General features: G+C 40.9%; 1 protein-coding gene across 4 annotated transcripts in view; it reads right to left on the bottom strand.

Annotated features, from left to right (window-relative positions):
* sltm (SAFB-like, transcription modulator) overlaps window positions 1-21210 on the bottom strand; it is a 50895-nt gene that overhangs the window by 3430 nt on the left and 26255 nt on the right. For 3 of the 4 annotated variants that reach the window (XM_080214415.1, XM_080214417.1, XM_080214418.1), the window contains 12 exons: window positions 20719-20849; window positions 20460-20609; window positions 16259-16374; window positions 14502-14674; window positions 14192-14286; window positions 13285-13439; window positions 6303-6483; window positions 4984-5108; window positions 3966-4106; window positions 3140-3523; window positions 2348-2486; window positions 1570-1736 (listed from right to left, as the gene is read on the bottom strand). In XM_080214415.1, the coding sequence (XP_080070541.1) occupies window positions 1570-1736; window positions 2348-2486; window positions 3140-3523; window positions 3966-4106; window positions 4984-5108; window positions 6303-6483; window positions 13285-13439; window positions 14192-14286; window positions 14502-14674; window positions 16259-16374; window positions 20460-20609; window positions 20719-20849 (1957 nt within the window). The remainder of the gene's footprint in view (window positions 1-1569; window positions 1737-2347; window positions 2487-3139; window positions 3524-3965; window positions 4107-4983; window positions 5109-6302; window positions 6484-13284; window positions 13440-14191; window positions 14287-14501; window positions 14675-16258; window positions 16375-20459; window positions 20610-20718; window positions 20850-21210) is intronic. The other variant, XM_080214416.1, reaches the window with a different exon arrangement.

Below are 21210 nucleotides of genomic sequence, written 5' to 3'. Positions count from 1 at the left end.
GCATTGACAGGCAATTACTGGATCAATCATGGCACACAACTAGCTCATCATAATTAAGGCGATGTCCCACAAATAGCATTTCTTGTAAGCAAGGGATTGAATGTTCAAAGCAGAACATGAATGAGACTCAGCTTTAGTTCATCATTTAAGCTTCTGGATGACTCGGGGGTGGAGAGGTCCAAAATCTGACTTCCTATCTGTGCATGGCCAGTCTCCACTCCATCAGCAGAAGGAACGTGTGGCTAACAGCTCATGCTCACCACTACCGTGTGACCTTTCGCTGGAAAGGTCAGTAAATAAGCAGTCAAAAGTCAAGATTTCACTTAACCACAAATTAGGCAACTAACTAAAACTGGAGTTTATTCCTAAATATTTCAAAATTTTAAAGAAATACAAAGCAACAGCCCAGCGACTAGATTGACTGAAGCACCAACATGCAGTGTTCAATCTGTACGGAGGCTCAGGAGTGTGTAAAAAAACCTGTCTACTTTATCCATTATCTTCATATTTGCCACTGGGCTTTCCATGTCAATGTCAGATACTTTTCTATAATGCTCGATTTATAGCAATAAGTGACAAATATGGAGATCTCATGCTCAGATGCGAATGGGATGATTTAAGTGTAGGATGATTAATAGTTGCAAGCTTCATGCATTTATTTCACAAATCAATAAATTACAATTCCAGTTAAGAAATATACTGGCATGAAACTGGAGTCTACAGATCTGACATGACCATCAACAATTTGGCAAAAAAAAAAGGGAGTGCAAGAGATCCACTGTGATAGCCTTTCCTCATCACACCCCCGCCCCTCAAAATATATTGCATCAAGCATCGAACAATACTCAAGGACTACCCAACGTGGAGATGATCTAACTTGGAACAATCATTTCATCACCATCCAAAATCATGCAATTCAAGAGTTAATGCAATTGAAGAGTTAACCTATTTAAGTTTTTATAGACTGATGCTTAGATACTAGCACAAATATTTCCTACATAGAAAGCAGAGCAAGAAAACATGGAAAACAGGAGCAGCAGCTGGCCATTCAGCCCTTCAAGCTCATTCAACATGATCATGGCTGATCCTCCATTTCAATGCCATACTCCCGCACCCCACCCCACCCCATTCCCCGTGAGACCTTTAGAAATTATTCAAATGGAAGCACTCAATACACACCTTGGTTAAGTTGAGAATGGTTTTAATGCATTGTAAAGATTTTTCTTGTACAGGAAAAACAAGTTTGAAGTAATTTTGCCAACATAGATACATCAATATCCCCATAACATTTGACTATACGATTAAGCAAATTATTTTGATGGATCTGTATTCCTCGATGTTTAATTTATAATGTGAACAAACCTTTCACTGTAAATGACTTAATAGGCATCAACAAACTACCCATCAAAAAAAAAGCTAGAAGCAATACACTTAATTCAACTAGGTTTTCAGAAAGAGTGAGCCTGTTTAATATAAAACCAATCAAAAATGTAACATACAGAAAGAATTTACAGTACATGTTTTAAGATACAGGCAATCAAAATAGCTAACACAATACAACTTTAGTACCTGGATAGTGGAATCATGCCAGGACCACGGCTGTCACTCATTCGCCTCATGTCTTGATAGCCACTGCTTTGAGAACTGGGTCCACCATGCCAACTGTTCCGTGGTCCTCCTGATTCACGACCATGACGTTCCACCACGACATGTCTATTATCATGGTAGTGAGACTGCTGGGAAGAGGGATCGCAGAAAGTAAATCAGCATAATCAAAGCACTTTCATCTTACAGATTTATTACACCATTACACTAGATCCCTAAATAAAACCTTTAAAAATTATCTACGGATTGAAACACAGCTAATTTGATGTTTTTCCCCTCAAAAAATGCATATTTCAGTAAATATAACATCTGTTTGATTAGGTAACTGTTGAGTAGGCTTGTATCTGTCAACATTTATACATGTCACATCAGGAATATAAAATGTACATCACTCAAGGCTGTTGGAGGAAGTAAATACAATTATTTATAAAAACCACAAAAATCCCCAAACTGAACAGACTAATTACTACTAAGCACAATTGAAGGGGGCACTGCTGCTTCATGGCACAAGGAAACCAGGTTCAATTTCCGGCTTGGGTCACTGAGTTTGCATGTTCTCCCTGTGTCTGTGTGGGTTTTCTCCGGTTTCCTCTCAGTCTGAAAGACGTGCTAGATAGATGCATTGACCCGAACAGGTACCTGACTGTGGCATCTAGGGGAATTTCTCAGTACCTTTATTGCAGTGTTAATGTAAGCCTCAACTGTGACTAATAAATAAACGTAACATTCATCTCTTCTGTACCTGAGTATTACCACCTCTGTCTGCTATTGCAGGTCTTCCTCCATCTCGGCTATTATAACCAGTCATACTGCTCGGTGGCCCACTTCGCATCGTCTGTCCAGATCTTTCTGGGCGTATCCGATCTCTCTCTCTTGAATTCCTAAGTTGTGACAAAAAATTTATCAAAATTTACTCACTGATTGCTAAAACTTCAATTGCTAGAAGTTACACAATTAGCTTTCACCACCATAAGTCAATAATAATACATCAGTTTTATAAGGCAATCTCTGTGTTTCACAGTAAAATACGTTCTATAAATTAGCTTCACTGGCATACAGCTAAGCCATGCAGGGTTGGAAGGAACTGTAATCCAATCATCTGGTGTGCACTAGCACATGGCAAGGTACTGATTGTAAATCAATCATTTTAAGGGAGTCTCTCAGGCAACAATTTCTCCGACTAAGAATGCTGGATTCTACAGAATTAACATAATCATAAAGGAATCTAAATGCATTTTCTAAGAATCACAGGTTCAAAATTTATCTTTCCATAATTTCCTGCTGTCTTTTGATTTCTCTTACTTAAATGATGCTGACTTTAACTAAATATTAATAGTCCCAGTGAAAGTTACAACTCAAAGATTGAAATTAAACCCCACCTCCCTCCCAGGAATGCCAATAGGCCACAAAAAGTCATTTGAAAAACAAAGGCAATCTATCCACACACTATGTCATGCAGCTGTAAACAAACCTAGTTTAAACGCGAGTAAAATAAAGCATTCTTTACAAGCGGTCGAACAAATTTCCACATTACCTCAATTCATGTTTAGTGGAGCCCATGCCACCACTTGGCTTCCAATCATCAGGTCTGGAAGTATTATGACTTGGCCGACTGTGATGGACTGCATGGTCATCCATCCTATTTCGGTCAGGAAAGCTTCTAGATGGGGATATTTTTTGTAGATGTTCATGCCCCCTGCTACCAGCCGAGCGGTCCTGAATTGTTACAGTTCGCCGGTCCTCTCTCTCCCTTATTTCTCTCCGCTCATTATTTGCGTGAAGTTCACTTCTTTGTTGGGATGTTGGTCTTCTGGAGTCACTATATGGTTTTGGATATCTGTTATACCCAGCGTCCTCTCTGCGACTACCAGAACGATTCTTCTTTCCATCTCCTTGATGGTTGTAACGATCACCTCGTCTGTAAATTTGGGGAATAACACGTATTAACCAACTTTACATCAGCAATATTTTGATCTTGGCATAAAATGCTCATTGTAGCCTGTCACGATCTCACTGAATTATTGTTAGAAACAGATTTTCTCTCAAGTGTCCTGTCCTGTTCAGTACGACAGGAATGCACATCAAATGCCTGAGAGAGGCAAGGAGCACCCCATCCAGACAGCAGCCATGAACCCATGTTCAGAGCTTTGGTATATGCCATATGCCAGCACAGTGTGTGCTGTTGGCAGCATTTTCAGTCGGTGCAATGTTGCCATGTACCATGGCCGTATTCAATCTTCATAATGACCAGTTCTTTCTTTCCAGCTCTATCATTTCTGTTCAATCGATCATGCAGGCTAAAAACATATCAGGTCTCACAAGCTGTGGTCAAAAATGCAGATGCAAAAGGTAGCACTCACCTATCAAATGATGATGGTACCCTGTGGTCAAAGTCATTGTAACGGTTTGGATCTTGGCGACTGTAATCAGAACCATGACTAAAACGGGCGTCATTGTCCATGGCCCTCCTTTTGTGTTCATTCCAATAGGGTTCATCACGTCTAGGTATGATGACATTTACAGATTTTAATCACCTTCAGAATATTTTGACTAAAAAAATTAAATTCAAATGCAAAATGTCACAGCAGCCACATTTCAGGTTAAGAGAAAACTTGTCTTTTCTGGCTGCATAATTTAAAATAAACTTGAACTTTTTAAACCTGCAAGTTTTACTCCACCTTTGTCCAGAAAAAGTTTAAAGCATTAGATTCTGTGTGTGTTTGATATCTTTAAATATCATAAAACTTTGCAAAATGCTTCACAAGGAGGGAGAAGCAACAGGAAAACAAGAAAATTTGGATCTACAAGAATGGAGCAGGGAGCTGGGGCAAAAGGAAGTTGCCGAGGTTTTGGAGACAGTTGTAGATTTGAGACAAAAATTGAGGTAACTGTTGTGGGGTGGGAGGGAGGGGTGGTGGCAAGGAGGTAGAGAAAGTTGCAGAGGACGAGGTTGATGGTAAGCAGATTTTACAAGATTGGATACAAGTAGAAAAGTTCTGGTTATATTGGACTGTGTACATTTAGAATTACGGACGTTAATTAAGTGAACATCCATCTGGTAAAGGAAGAAGCTGGAACCAGTCTGTCTTCAACAGTGGTTTATTCACAAAATCCAGTACAACAACTGAAAAGCTTCACTTTTCCTTTGCACATAGTTCCCTTCACCAAAGGTGGAAACTGATTCTCAAATCTGTGCCCTAACTTTTCCCTAGTTAAAATCAGTTGCTCTTAATCACAACTAGAACTGACTCAACTGTCACTGCACCTGTAACTTCAACACCATCTCCACTGATGCTTCAGAAACCTGGACAAAGTTATAAACCACAATCACCAAAATCTTATTCTTCATTCATATAGTGAAAGCTACCGAGGTCGTACCGGTTATCTACATCGTGTGGACGTTTTAAAGAATTTCTTCTTTCCTGTTCATAGCGGAGCTGCTCTTGTTGCCGGCGAAGCTCTTCACGTTCACGGGCAATGCGCTCGATCTCTTTACGCCGTTCCTGAAACATGGAATTGGTACAAGTGAATTTTTTTCTGAGCCACGACTGTTGTTTTGTCAGCAAAATGCCCAGCCATTGATATGCAGTGCATTAGTCAAACTGTTGAACTCGATGTTGAGCCCAGCACATTGTGAAGTGTTTAAATAAAGATAAGGTAAAATTCCTTGAGCTTCATAAGAGTAGTATTGGAAGCCAAGGGCAGCGAGGTCAGAATGGGGCACAGAATTAGACCGAAGTGAAATTCGCTGCCCCATTTTCACCCCTCTCCGTGTTTGCTCCTTCCTTCCACTTTATTCCAGACCTTCATCTTTGTCCTTCCACCTACTCAATTGTAGATGCAATCTCATCCATCAGTTCAGTTATCACAAAATTTTTTAAAAATCAACTTCAATGCACCCAATAGTGCTCTTTTGAAATTGTCCCCAAAGTCAACAAAAATCATACTTTAATTGCAATATTTAATCATGCAAATCGAGACCAAATCAGATCCAAACACAATTTTAATTCGCAAATAACCCCATCAAGATTTCAGACTTAATATCTCAAAAAAAGATAATCTATCAGAGTATTAAATCAAATGTTGCAGCTAGTACTGAATATCCACTTAAGCTAAATAAACTAGAATCTTCCGGACTTAAATCTACATGTTTACATTTAAGCTAAATTTATTAATACTGGGCTATTGCACCTGATCAGCTTGTTCTGCCACAGTGAGGTACATGGGTCAGCATCTTAAAATGAGTCTCCTAAGTTAGCTTTGCCATTGTAAGAAAGCGCTGACTCATGGCCAAACACTTTACAATTAGGTCAAGATAGCAACTGAAAGGAAGGACAGCACTAAAGATTATCCAACTCCAGACTGATGAGGAACGCAGAAATTTGCAAACTGATTGCTTAAAGAAGTGTGCAAAGCTGAAGATGCAGAAGTAAACTTCATGTTTCTTCTGTCAGCTTCTCATTGGATGAAGAGCAAGTACAAATGCCCAAGGGAGAATCAACCCCATGATATTTGAGCTACATCTCTTGGTAACTTATCCATGGAGTTAGCACCCACCAGCCAAGCCAAGTTGTTTTGACAAAAAACACTGTCTTGACTCGTGATTAGCTATGTGATTAGGAAGAGAGGGAAATTACAGACTAACAAAATCAAACATTCTGAAATGTGAATCCACGCTGAAAAGCTGAATGGAGAACCTGTTCTATACGGATGCGTTCCCTTTCTAAACGTTCCCGTTCCATTCTCTCTCTCTCAAGTTTTTGTTTTTCAATTTCCAAACGTTCTCTTTCTCGTTGTAAACGATCACGTTCTTCACGTTCACGGATCATGCGAATGCGCTCCCGCTCACGACGCTGCCTTTCAGCTATTTCACGTCGCCTGGTTAAAAAGAAAGTTTGAAAAATGCAAGGTTCATATACCTGGCACAGAAGAAATCTTACACCTAGTCAAATGGAAACTTTCTGAAATATGCATGATGTACGAAGCAATAGGCTATGATCAGGTAGTCTGTAATCGCTGGAGTTATGTGCTGTTGATAAAGAATTTTAAATCTTAATTTTGAATTATATCTGACTGAAATAACCAAACCTGGTATCATGAGAAAATTACAACATAAGAACTAGGAAAGAATAGGAACAAAGCGCAAAGAAATTAGTGTGGCTAGCTCTCAAATTCAAATCCAACCAAAATTAGGGGATATAATGTGTCCTTCCATCAGCCTCTAATATAACAAGAGATTAAGAGAGACTACCATCAGTATAGCTCTGTTAACAACTAATTAGTTTGATATATAATCATGGTTGTAATATAGGCAACACATCATCTGATTTATGCACTCAAGGCTCCATAAACAGCAAGGTTTGCAGATAACCTGAGCTTTTATTTTTAAAGCAAGGTTGGCTTTAATTCCAGTGCTTCTTTGAATTCCAGAGATTCACCGCCCTTTGAGTGAAGAAGTTCCTCCTCAACTCTGTTCTAAACTGCACCCCCCGCCTTATCTTGGAGGCTGTGCCCTCTAGTCCTACTGTCCTTTCTGAGCAGGAAGAACCTCTCCACCTCTACCCTATCCATCCCTTTCATCATCTTATATGTCTCAATAAGATCCCCCCTCATCCTTCTAAACTCTAATGAGTACAAGCCCAGTCTATTCAGCCTCTCTTCATAGCTCAGCCCCCTCATCTCCGGTATCAGCCTAGGTAACCTCCTCTGCACTCCCTCCAAGACCAAAATATCCTTGCGCAAGTGCGACGACCAAAACTGCACACAGTACTCCAGCTGCAGCCTCACCAGTACCCTGTACAGTTGCAGCAAGACCTCCCTGCTTTTATATTCTATCCCCCTCGCTATAAAGGCCAACATACCATTCGCCTTCTTGATCACCTGCTGCACCTGCAGACTGGGTTTTTGCGACTCATGCACAAGGACCCCCAGGTCCCTCTACACCGTAGCATGCTGCAGCTTTTCGCCCTTTACATAGCAATCCCTCCTACTATTATTTCTGCCGAAGTGGATAACCTCACACTTGCTAACATTGTACTCCATCTGCCAGGTCCTCGCCCACTCACTCAGCCTTTCAAGATCCCTCTGCAGACTTTCCACACCCTCTGCGCAATTTGCTTTTCCACTCGTCTTCATGTCATCAGCAAATTTCGTCACCACATAACAGTGTGGTGACGAAAGTATATGAAAGACAGTATAGTGATCACAATATGATAGAATTTAGCATTCAGCTTAAGTGTGAGAAAATTGGGACTGAAATATCAACGTTAGATTTGAAGAAGGGGAATTACAAAGATATTAGTTTGGAATTGACCTAAGTGGACTGATCATATAGATATAGTCAGCAAGACGATGGGTGAGCAGTGGCAAGCATTTAGGGAGATATTTCATAACTGCCAGCAAAAACAAAAACAAAAATCCCAATGAGTGGGAAAGGCTCCAAGGGGAAGAACCATCTAGCAAGGAGTTCAGGATGGTATTAAGTTGAAAACGGAAACAGAGTTCCATTCTTCTGGCTTAACACTGATTCAAAATGCAGCAAAGTAGTATTAAAAAAAATCAGGAAGGAGAAAATAAACAGGGCAAACCAGTGAGAAACATCAAAAAAAAGACGAGTTTTTTTTGAGTACATTAAAGGGAAGAGATCAATGGCTCCTTAGAGAATGAAACTGAGAAAGTAATTATGGGGAACAAAGAAAAGAGAAGTTAAATAGATATTTGGTCTTTACTATAGATAATTCTACAAGCATCCCAGAAACATTTTCAAGGATCAAGAGGTTTTTAATCAAATTAGGAATTAAAGGTTGTAGTGGGAAGCCTGAAGAATGGACTTATTAGATCAGCCATGATGTTATTAAACAGCAGAGCAGGTTCGAAGGGATGAATGGTCTACTCCTGCTTCAATATTTTGAATCAAATGTAACATGAGCAGGGATGAGTGGCCAAAGAGAAAATGGTCTCATAATTTGTGTTGCAGTTCACTTAATTATAGTTATGATTTACAGTGAACGTAAATATTCCTTGGCCACTTCAAGTGGGTCGAATAATTAGACGACCAGTGAGTAGAAACATTAGCTTAACCTTTGCTTACCTGAGATTGTTTTAAAAATCAAAATGGGCTCAGCAGTTCAGTATTTAACTACAGTATTCAGGATGAAATAAATATTAACACCAGAACAAGACCAATTTCAATTGATCCAGCTTGTGCATAAACGATGGTTAATGGAGCGAACCCTTACGTTTTAACTTGATATTGGTCTGTATTTTGAATTTCAGTGTAATCCGATGAGATTGGCAATGTACTTGACATCAGCAAAATGGGCACTAAAAACAGGGGCAAATTTTGAATCTAACTTCCCAACTGTGTCCACAGAGGACACTCCAGACCATGATCTAACACCGCAAAACTGGTTTTCTTTGTACCTCACACAGTTGAATATACTCCAGTTCCAAAGGTAGCTGCAGTAAATTGCAAGCTTAAGTGAGCTTTCACATCAACTGTGATATTATACACGTCAATTTCCACATATACAAGGATGGCCCTCAACTCTGCATCACTATCATTTCCCTAACCTCCTCCCGTTTTCAACTTGCAAAACTTGATGTAAAGAAATTTCCTCCAATATCAGGAAGACCAGAATCAGTGTCTTCGAGCCCTCAAGTGCAACTCTATTCCTTAGCCACCAATTTCATTTTTCTCCCAGGCTAAAACAGACTGTTCTGACCTCAAGATGAGCTTCCAACCCTTTATCTGTGCCATTACTAACACCAGCTCTGTAACATTGCCCATATTCATCTGGCTTTAGCTCAATGGCAGCTGAAACGCTCATCTAAATCAGTGTTACTTCTAGATTGGACTATTCTAAAACACTCCTGACCAGCGTCCCAGATTCTATCCCATATACTTCAAGTCATCCTAAATTCTGCTGTGTGAATCCTAATCACACCAAGTCCTGTTCATCTATCATCCCTGTGCTTGCTGGCCTACACTGTTCTTGATTAAGTAATGCCTCAACTTTAAAATTCCCATTCTTGTTTTCATGATCCTACATCATCTCGTCTCTCCATAGCTATCACCTCCACAAACTCCCCTAATTCGGTTCTATCCCTGATTTCAACCACTCCACCATTGGCGCTCATGCTTTCAGATGCCAAGGTACCAAGCTCTGGAATTCCCTCCTCTCTACCTAGCTTTCCTCTTTTCAGACATTCCTTAAAACCCAAAACCTACCTCTGACCAAGCTTTTGCTCATCTGAATGAATATATCCTTCTGTGATGTCAATAATGCTGCCGCAAAGCATCTTGGGCTATTTGTTTATTAACTTAAAAGCCTCCAATTAAACACAAATTAATAGAATCCCTACAGTGCAGGAGGCCAACTGGCCCATCTAGTCTGCACCAACTCTCCAACAGAGAGACCATCCCACCCAGAACCACCCCCTGCCCTACACCTGCAATGCCACGTACTTACCCCTCAAAGGGACAATTTATCATGGCCAATCCATCTAGCTTTCACATCTGTGGACTGGGAAGAAACTGAAACACCCAGAGGAAACCCAAGGAGACATAGGGAGAATGTGTGGAGTTTGCACAGTCAACCAAGGCTGGAATTGAAATCTGGTCCCTGGTGCTGTGAGACAGCAGTGCTAACCACTGTGTCACCATGCCGTCCTGTTATGTACACAAAACTGAATCATTAACATATTCCTCCAATCATATGGTGACAGCCACAATCCCTAAATGTATTTAATCTGCTTTTATAAAATTTATAATTCATCCTCATTCTATAAAATTACAAATTTGATTGTTGATGCTAATTTTCAAGGACACAGTCATGTTTAACTTTTCGTGCTAGTCAATCAAGCTTAAGCAGCTTTAGAGAAGACAGATGAGTGCACAAGTAGAGAAGTCTACTACCCGCTGTTTTATCACCAGGAAAACAAAATCTGCACACAAAAGTACAGCAAAAGATTGGAAAGATTCAGTTTAATCCAGGATAGTCAGCACGGTTTCGTGAAGGGTAAGTCCTGCCTCACAAATTTGATTGAATTCTTTGAGAAGGTAACTAGGGGTGTGGACAAAGGTAGAGCAGTAGATGTCGTATACATGGATTTTAGTAAGGCGTTTGATGAGGTTCCCCATAGTAGGGTCATGAAGAAGATAAGGAGGTGCGGGATAGAAGGAAATTTGACCAATTGGATAAGTAACTAGCTGTATCATAGAAGACAGATGGTGGTGGTGGAGGCCAGTTTTCAGACTGGAGGCCAGTTACCAGCGGTGTACCACAGGGGTCAGTGCTGGGTTCTCCGCTTTTTGTGATTTTTATCAATGACTTGGAAGAAGGGGCTGAAGGGTGGGTTGTAAATTTGCTGACGACACCAAGATTGGTGGAGTAGTGGAAGAGGTGGAGGGCTCTTGCAGGCTGCAAAGAGACATTGATAGGATGCAGAGCTGGGCCAAAAAGTGGCAGATGGAGTTTAACCCTGATAAAAGTGTGAGGTAATTCATTTTGGTCAGACAAACTTGAATGCAGATTACAGGGTCAACAGCAGGGTTCTAAGGAATATGGAGGAACAGAGAGATCCTGAGGTTCGTACCCACAGAATCTCTGAAGGTTGCCACTCAAGTGGATAGAGCCGTGAAGAAGGCTCATAGTGTGTTGGGGTTTATTAACAGGGGGTTTGAGTTTAAAAGCCGCGGGGTTATGCTGCAACTATACCGGACGTTGGTGAGACCACATTTGGAAATTGGTTCAGTTTTGATCACCTCATTATAAGAAGGATGTGGAAGCATTGGAGAGAGTGCAGAGGAGATTTACCAGGATGCTGCCTAGTTTGGAGGGTAGGTGTTATGAGGAAAGGTTGAAGGAGCTGGGGCTTTTCTCTTTGGAGCGGAGGAGGATGAGAGGCAACTGAATAGAGGTTTATAAAATGATGAGAGGGATTGATAGAGTGGACATGCAGAGACTATTTCCTCAGGTGGATGTAGCCATTACTAGGGGGCATAACTATAAAAGGTTCATAGTAGGAGATACAGGAGGGATGTCCTACGTAAATTCTTCACCCAGAGGGTGGTTAGGGTGTGGAATAGACTGTCTGCTGTGATAGTGGAGTCAGACACTTTGAGAACTTCCAAACGGTTATTGGATAGACACATGGAGCACTCCAGAATTATAGGGAGGGGATAGCTTGATCTTGGGATTGGATATAGCTCGGCACAACATTGAGGGCTGAAGGGCCTGTACTGTGCTGTGCTGTAATATTCGATGTTATGTTCTATGTTCAAAACTCAATTGAATCCCGAAACTCTCTCATACTGATCTAAAAGAGGGGCCTTCGGCCAAGGTTGCACAAATCTGAAACAGTATTGCTAGTCATTGTCATCAGGGAAGCTGGAATTACTGGGGTGGGTGGGTGGGTGGGGTGGGGGGGGGGGGGGGGGGGGGGGGAGAAATTAACTTTGCACAGGGCAGGCCTGACCTGAATGGCAGGAGAGTGATAAAACTGGACACTTAGCCACTCGAGTTCAGTTATTCTTAGGCCAAGTTTGCATCATATAATTTATTAGAGTCCACAGGTTGAATCTGAGAATCTCTATCTGCAGGATTTGCTCAGAGAAATGTTGGGCCTTTCAGCTTATTGTTTCAGCATTTGCTTTCAGATTTTAGAATAATCTTTTTAATCCTAACTGAAATGTACAGGCTTTGGAAGGGGATGTATCTTCTGAATAATTTACTGAAGACATTTAGGAAGTAATAAAAGCAATATATGGTATTATTGATAACTGTCAAACTTAAAAATATATTTATATGGTGACCTTAAAGCAAGTTCCATCAGCAGTGGGAAAGGGGAACGAAAAGCAGCACAGTTGTGCCTCTAAGCCATATTTGTGAACTGTGTTTTCTGGAAGTCAGCAATGAGCTGCCCAATTTCCTCCCAGTTAGCAGCTACGCTCAGGGATGTCCCAGCGACCCAGCTGCCTTGACCCCTGGGCTACAAGAAGATCTTCAAATGGTCCCAAAGTTTGAATTTTGTCAAATGGCTGAATTACTCTTCTCTGGATGCAGGCACCACGAACTGGACTGGCATTTACTTCCACCCCAAATTGTCGTGGAGAAGGTGAGGGTAGCCACGCTCCTCTTAAACCACTGCAGTCCATATGGTGTACATACAGCCAATCATAGTGCTGTGAAGGAAGGAGTTCCAGGACATTGACCGAGCAATGAAAGAATAGCAATACAGTTCCAAGCCAGGGTGGCGTGTGACATGGGGCTATCATCCATATCTATTGCCTTTTCCTTTCTACACTGAAGTTGAGCGTTTGGAACGTCCTGTCAAGGAATTCTTGGCAAATTGCTGTAAGTACATCTTGTGCATCTGTGCCAGTGATGGAGGAAGTTAATGTTTAGAGTGGTGGCAGGGCTGCCAAGTAAAGAGGCTGTTTTGTCCTGAATGTGCGTGTTTATAGAGCTGCATTCAACCAGGCAAGTAGAGAGTATTCCATTGTACTCTTGGATCTGTGTCTTGGAATACATACTTTGAACCAAGTCTCTCGAGGGGGTTTAAATTCTCAAGCTTCCAATCTGACTGTCCTACCATGGAACCACGACTGACAATATTGAGATTGCTCAACTCGTCTCATTCAACCTTCTCTTTTGTGAGTTAGAAAATCCCACTTACCTTCTTAATTCTATTGCACGTCGTATGCGTTCTAATCGGATTAAGCGCTCTCGAATTTTTTGCTGTTTTATTTTTTCGAACGGCAGAATACCCTTTCTGTCCCTGGAATTTGGTTTAGATGGAATATGTTTCTCTTTGCTCCTTGAACTAGATGTCTATAAGTAAAGGAAAAAAAAATCCAAATCCATCACAACTTCAGATGTGCTTGAGCCTCTGTCAGTGCCAATTATATCAACCTGAAAGGGTGGTGACAAGCATGTTACTCCCTCCCCCAGTGAATGCAGGCTTCATTTCCATTTAACCATTTTTCTTCTTGATAGCAAGAACATTTGGAATTAAACATGTTGCTAATTACAAGCATGCAGCTAACCCATCTTGATCGGATTTAAAAATAGTATAATAGCTGTAAAGGAACAAGTTTCCTAAGTAGATTTAGGTCCTTATACAAAAATTAAAACCAGATCCATACCTACAAAAATAATTGGACAGTTGCATTCTGGACTGCAATCAGATTACTCTACTCTGTTGAGTACAATTTTTGAAATTGTAAGTAGTCCAAAATTAAGTAATACCACAATATCCTCTCACTCCACCATGCCTTCCTAGTTTCAGCATTTCCTTGGTTAATTTTGAAACAGTATTAACATCTCCCTTAGGTGTCTTCATTACATAATTTTTGCATTAGTCTGAGTTTTCCTTTAAATTTTAAAAACCTTTAATTACAGAACTCAAATGATTGGCTGTTACCTTATCACTATACTGTTAACAGAGGTGGTTTGGATACTCAATATTAGAAAATGGTGAGAGTTATGGAAGGGAAGGGTTAAATAGATGAACAAATCCTTCAATAACACAAAAGAACAAAGAAGAATTTGACACCTGTAACCCTTTTCTTGTAGATATTCACCTGCTCACTCTTGCCTTTCTTTGCAGTTTTCACACTAACAACAGGTTCACCTTTAGTCTTGTCTATTACCACCATTCGATGAGGACTCTTCAAACCTATAAAAATCAAAGAATTCCTAGAAAATTAATGAAAATGGACAGGAAATCAATTATCCAATTATGTTCCTAAGAGTTACGCTTTTTGAAATTAATTGCAACTTAACATGGTTGGCATAAAAATTTGCGTACAACATAGTTTGCACCACAGATTAAAACCTTCATCCTAAAATACACTTTTTATAATATCTTACGTCAGAAACAAAAATACATACTCCTTCGCCTCTTTTCATCCACTTTTTTGGTATGGTCGTGACTATTACTCGTACTCTCCCTCTCATCCTTTTTAATTTCTGGTTTCTTTGTGGAGCTTGATCCATCCTTATTTTCTTTTCTCTCTCCAGGTTTCTCAGTTTTCTTATCCTCTTTTTTCGAAGAAGCTTGCATCCTTTATATTTAAGATGAGAGAATTTTAACAGCTGACATTAATGGGCCTGTTTATAATTGCAGAACTTTCTAAACTAAAGCAGGAGTATTATCTATAATTATGCTAGTGGATTTCCTGGACGTTTTTTAATGAAAAGTGATGTTGCTATAAAAAATAGAGATAGATGTGGTGAAATAATCAATCAAGTATACGATTAAAAATTTTGACTGGTTTATACACAAAAATCTTAATGTTTCTCATAGTCAGTCGATGAACTTTTTAAAGTCAGCAAGGGAGTTGGGGACCACACTTGATACAAAGAAACAATGAGTTCATGTAACCACCATCCAGTGGCCAGATTCAAACTAGTGTTTGATCTTTGACAAAAAACTTAATGGAACTAACAGTTTATATTGATAATCATGGACTTAAAACTGTGGCCATAACTGTAATAGCAGGCATGGTAGCACAGTGGTTAGCACTGCTGATTCACAACTCTAGGGACCTGAGTTCGAATCCCGGCTCGGGTCACTGTGTGTGGAGTTTGCACGTTCTCTGTGTCCGCGTGAGTTTCCCCCTACTGTCCAAGGATGTGCAGGCTAGGTTGATTGGCCATTCTAAATTGCCCCTTAGGATCCCAGGATGCATAGGTTAGAGGGATTGGTGGGTAAACATGCAGAGATACAGGGAAAGGCCTGGGTGGGGTTGTGCTTGGTGCAAACTCAATGGGCTGAATGGCTTCTCTTGTAGGATTCTATGATTCACTATAGTTTGTGAACTGGAACCATGCAAGATGTGCAAAATGGATTTTCAATTGTGAAAACTTAGTCAATATTATTCTAAACTAATTCTTAAATTGCTGATTGGTTTTTGGATATCGGATTCCAGTACTCCATTGACATTACTGATCCTTTATAAAGCGCTTTTGAGTAAATAGGATGTGTTGTGGAGGCAGTTTGACTAAGATAATGGAATAATTTTCATTTATTTTCAGGTCTACGAGGAAAATGGGAGAGGTGTGGTGGTGGGATTAGGTGAATTGCAATTGCAAAAAGCTGGCAGCAGCACAATGGTCCAAATTTGAATACATCTACAATACACTAAATAAAGGAGCAGTCCTCACAATTCATGGCAAGTCAGAAAACAAAACTGTGTACAACCATCCTTTTTTGATCAAGAAAACTAAAAAGCAATTATAAGTAATCATGTTGTATTAATTACTAATATTTATTTGCATATTATTTGCAAGTTTTATCCCTCCCTGTTGGCTAATTAATTACCAAGCTAATTGATCTCAGCTGATATATCAATAGCCATATATTTGTCCAGTGGACCATTGTGAGAAAGGCGAGAGAGGAAAAGCTGTCAGGGATACTGTTCTTAATTGCTAACAAGCAACTCCTACTGAAGTGTGCACACTTTGGCAAGATCAGACTTGGCTTTGATGTCCCAATCCTGGTGTTGCACTGTTTCAACCCTCATATGAAATGGGTGAGATATTTGAAGGTAATCAGCACCTGAACTGTATTCAACTGAAGCTTCAACACCCTCAACAGTGGACATAGCAGAAAACTATTGGGAAGTAGAATGCATAAGAAAACTTACTTGCTGGCTGTTTTTCCACTTGTTGAACTCTTCTTATCACTGTTACTTCTGCTTGAACCAGTTTTCCCAGTTGCATCTTTTGTGCTGGATTCTTTTTTAAAAGGATCATTTTTGACCTAAACAGATGAACAGGAGGTGGAATTTAAAGACCAAAATAAATCATTTCAGGAGTAATGGGCAGATTAACCATTTTAGAATTCAGGCCTCAGATGTGATGTTAATCTCCTCAGAAAACAACAACTAGTTTAGCCTTTTGGATTAGCACACCTGTATACTCATTTTGAGCATCAATATGCCTGAAATTGAGAATAAGCATTCAATAATATTTCTCCACAATACATTCTAAAAATGTTGTGCCTGCCTACAATTCCTACGACATTGTTCACTACAAATTCTTAGTACTATATTTGTAATGGAAATTGGCCGTGTAATGTTGCCATGCTACCCATAACTATACCTCCCCCAAAGCTGTGGTGCTGCACGACTACTACACCCACAGAATACAATCACAGCATGACCAGTTTACACAGACAGTTTCCATTCTAAATGGAATTATAAATACAAGGCTAAAATGTATGATTTGACGTGAGCTTTGAACTTCTGGTACTGCTCCCCAGCCTCTACATGTGTTTCACCTGAAAAGTGCACCTGGTCCCGACCGAGATTGACAGGGTTATGTATTACTGTGATGTGGCGATGTCGGCGCTGGACTGGGATAAACACAGTAAGTCTCACAACACTAAGTTAAAGATATTACTAGACAATCCCTGGTGAATTAGAATCGAGCGAAGTACATATAGAGTGGGATTTTCCGGACACACTCGTCCTGAAAATCCCATCTGAGGTCAACGAAGCTTTGCATGGTCCATGTCCTTCCCGTGATGGGCGAGATGGGAAAATTCAGCTCAAAGTATACTTCAACTGTGTAGCATTTTATCTTTTATATTTTGTAAGTCAGATTAATGTTATACTTTGTAACCAGATTAAAATAAAAATTTGATGTGCAGAGCGAGCAATGTTCCATAGGTTTTATTTTGTCAAAAAGCTTTCAAAATTAAAACTGGAGCTTCAAACACATAGTTTTTTTTTAATCACTCAACTGCATTCCACCACCAGCAGCAGCACTTCAGCCTGGGAGTTATCTCATTCAGAAAAGGTAAAAGGGAACAGTACAGACTGCTCATTTTCCCATTTTTCTGATCTCAAGTAACCAATCCTCTTTGTATTTCTCTTTCGCCTCTTGCCCAAATCTTGCTTTGTATTTATGTGATCTGATCCAAAACATTTTCACAGCATCAGATTCAAGAATATTGGGAAAAGTATGCTCTTGTTCCATGCACTTAACAGGGAAACACTGGAAGCCACGGGAAGACAGGTAAGTCATTTAAATCTTTTTATAATCTATTTTAAATATGTAGATTAGTTCATTATTAGGAACTTGCTGGTCCCGATTTCAATCTCCCACCCCACCAAGAGTACTTCATTCTGGCAGGGTTCAGTCTAGCTCCCCACGCTCGGGGAGCTAGCAGGAGACCCCGCCGGATTGAAAGTTGGGTGGGTGGGGGGGTGGAAATTGGGGTCCTCAGGTGGCAGAGATCACCCTGGCAGTGCCAGCCTGTGCCCCCACAGCCCAAGGGGCAAAGAGTCAATGCCCAGGGGGCACCTTGGTGCTGCCCATCAGCTCAGGTGGAGGTGGGGGGCCCGCAGCCACTCTGCATTGGGGTCAGACTGGAATGGAGGGAGGGTAGCAATTTGGGGTGGGGTGGGGGGGAAATCGCCACTGCTTTTGGGGGTGGGGGGGTTCGGGCATCAAGGCCTGAGTGAGGGTTGGGGGGGGTGGTGTCAGGGCTGGCCTGGGAATCATTTGGGGGCTGTGATTGAGGCTTAAGGGGCAACACTGCAGGAGTCCTGAGGTGGCCAGTAAAATGGGAAATTTGACAGTTTGGGGCCACTGCGCATGAACAGTTTTGCCGCCAATTCAGCACTTTAAGGGAATCACCTCCCACATTTCTAAAGCGTACAAGTTCGGGTACAGAAATTCATTTATTCAACTCAAGCCTTGTTCAAATGTGCCTTGATACTGGATGCCAGCAAATCATTCCACTGTGGGTTGCATCACAGATTAGCTTGATTCAGTCTTCACCAAACTTTATGCATGTGCATCCACTAGATCAGTTCATTTTTCTCAGTTACACCCAAAGCCATTTCACCATCACAAAATCAAGTTGAGCACCAGTTGGGATAGAACCTGAAAACTTCCTCCGATTTTTACATCTCAGTATGGTGCCACTGCAACTGAATACGCGAGTTAACAATACTGTCTTGTGCATTTACTTCAGAATAGCTTACTATCACTCACATTTTAAATCGTAATAGGAAAGAGAGGATGAAAATCAAACTATTTTAAGATAGTAAACTGAACATCTTAAAGGGAATTGCTTGATAGAGCAGACGCAGCACGGTTTCATCAAAGGGAAGTCGTGTCTGACAAATTTACTGGAGTTCTATGAGGATGTGTCTAGGGCGGTGGATAGAGGAGAGCCAGTGGATGTGGTCTTTCTGGATTTTCAGAAGGCGTTTGACAAAGTACCTCACAAGAGGTTATTGCAGAAGGTCGAGGGACATGGAGTTGGGGGTAGGGTGTTAGCGTGGATAGAGGATTGGTTGTCAAATAGGAGGCAGAGAGTGGGGGTCAACGGGTGCTATTCGGATTGGCGGATGGTGACTAGTGGAGTGCCCCAGGGGTCGGTGCTGGGGCATCAGCTTTTTACCATTTATATAGATGATCTGGAGGAGGGAACCGAGTGCAGGGTGTCGAAATTTGCTGATGACACCAAGATTGGGGGAACGGCAAATTGTGCAGAGGGTGTGGAGAGTCTGCAGAAGGATCTAGATAGGCTGGGCGAATGGGCCAGGAAATGGCAAATGGAATTTAATGTTGGCAAGTGCGAGGTGGTCCACTTTGGTAGGAATAATGGTAGGAAGGACTATTACTTACGTGGCGAAAAACTGCAGCAGGCGACGGTGCAGAGGGACCTCGGGGTCCTTGTGCATGAGTCGCAAAAACCCAGCTTGCAGGTGCAGCAGGTGGTCAGGAAGGCGAATGGGATGCTGGCCTTCAGAGCGAGGGAGATTGAATATAAAAGTAGGGAGGTCTTGCTGCAGCTGTATAGGGCATTGGTGAGGCCGCAGCTGGAGTACTGTGTGCAGTTTTGGGCGCCGCACCTGCGCAAAGATATTCTGGCCTTGGAGGGAGTGCAGAGGAGGTTTACTAGGCTGATACTGGAGTTGAGGGGGTTGAGCTATGAGGAGAGGCTGAATAAACTAGGCTTGTACTCGTTAGAGTTTAGAAGAATGAGGGGAGATCTCATTGAGACGTATAAGATGATGAATGGGATGGATAGGATAGAGGTGGAGAGACTCTTCCTGCTCAAAAAAGACAGTAGGACTAGGGTGCACAGCCTCAAGATAAAGGGGGGGCGGTTTAGAACGGAGTTGAGGAGGAACTTCTTCACTCAAAGGGTGGTGAATCTCTGGAATTCTCTGCCCGTTGAAGTGGTGGAGGCTGCCTCGCTAAATATTTTTAAGACGCGGGTTGATGGGTTTTTGATAAGAGAGGGGATTAAGGGTTATGGGGAGAGGGCGGGAAAGTGGAACTGAGCCACGACAGATCAGCCATGATCTTATTGAATGGCGGGGCAGGCTCGAAGGGCTAGATGGCCTACTCCTGCTCCTATTTCTTATGTTATGTTCTTATGAATGTGAACACCTTTTGTGCTCCACCTCTGAACGCTCAGAAGCATAGTTTGTTAAAAACATTCTAGTAATTCTGTAAATCTAATGCATAAATATTTTTAAATCCAGACACTCTTATGCAAGAGTATATCAGTAGCCTTAAATTATACCACAAATGGAACTTTCAAAGATTGAGTGTAGTTAAATTGAATGTATTCAAGAATTTATTGCACTTTTTGCAGTAACAATCACTAGAATTCAGTGTGCAACGATCAGGAAAGGATGATGAGTGAGGTAGTGAGAGGGGCATCTGATCTCTACTGGTCTATTTTTGTTTAAAACAAGTCTGTATGTTAAGTACCAATAAATTTTGAAATGAAGTAATCTCTTATTCTGCTTGTAAAAGTGTGACATCATCATCCGCACATTTAAAATCAACACCATCATCAACATTAAGAATAGTTACCTTTTCAACAGAAATCTGCTGTCCATGGAGCTCAGTGCGATGAAGGTGGGAAATACACCTAGACATTTCTGCACTTGAAGACATAGTCACAAAACCATAACAACGAGCACCAGGACTGCGTGCATTGGTTACTACTTTTGCACTCAGGACCTAGGACAAGACGTATACAATTTACAACGAGTCTTCATTAATATACTTACAAGCATTCTTAATGTTTAATAATTCATTATTCATGGGACAGCACACAAAAATTATATACCTTGCCATATTTACTAAATAGGTTCTTCAGATCAGCTGCTTTAGTATTTGAAGACAAGCCACTAATCCATAGGTTCTTGGTTGAACTGCCAGTACTGCCACTGCTACTCCCAGTACTGCTATTAACACCCCCTATGGTATGGAAGAAAAGAAAAACCACTGCCATTAATCATTTTAGTAAACTATTTGAATATCAGACTGACAACCTCACAATCTATGTTTGATATCTATGAATTGCAGATCATCCCAATTTTTAAATTCCCACCTTATTTTTAAATCCCTTCATTCCTTTACTTCTCATCTCTGTAGCTTCCTGTGGCCCTATATTACATCTCTGCACTTCTTTGATTTTAGTCTCTCAAGTTTTTTTTTGCTTTATTATTGGCTGCTGTCCCTTCAGATGCCGAGGCCCTAATTCTGGAAATTCCTCTCTAGTCTTTTTTGAACCATGTCCAATTTTTAGTTAGATGTCCAAATATTTCTGTATCTGTGT

Source organism: Carcharhinus amblyrhynchos, chromosome 28 (assembly GCF_965287045.1).
Source record: "Carcharhinus amblyrhynchos chromosome 28, sCarAmb.v2.hapA, whole genome shotgun sequence".
Classification (NCBI taxonomy): Eukaryota; Metazoa; Chordata; class Chondrichthyes; order Carcharhiniformes; family Carcharhinidae; genus Carcharhinus; species Carcharhinus amblyrhynchos.
This window is presented reverse-complemented; position numbering and strand designations above follow the sequence as displayed.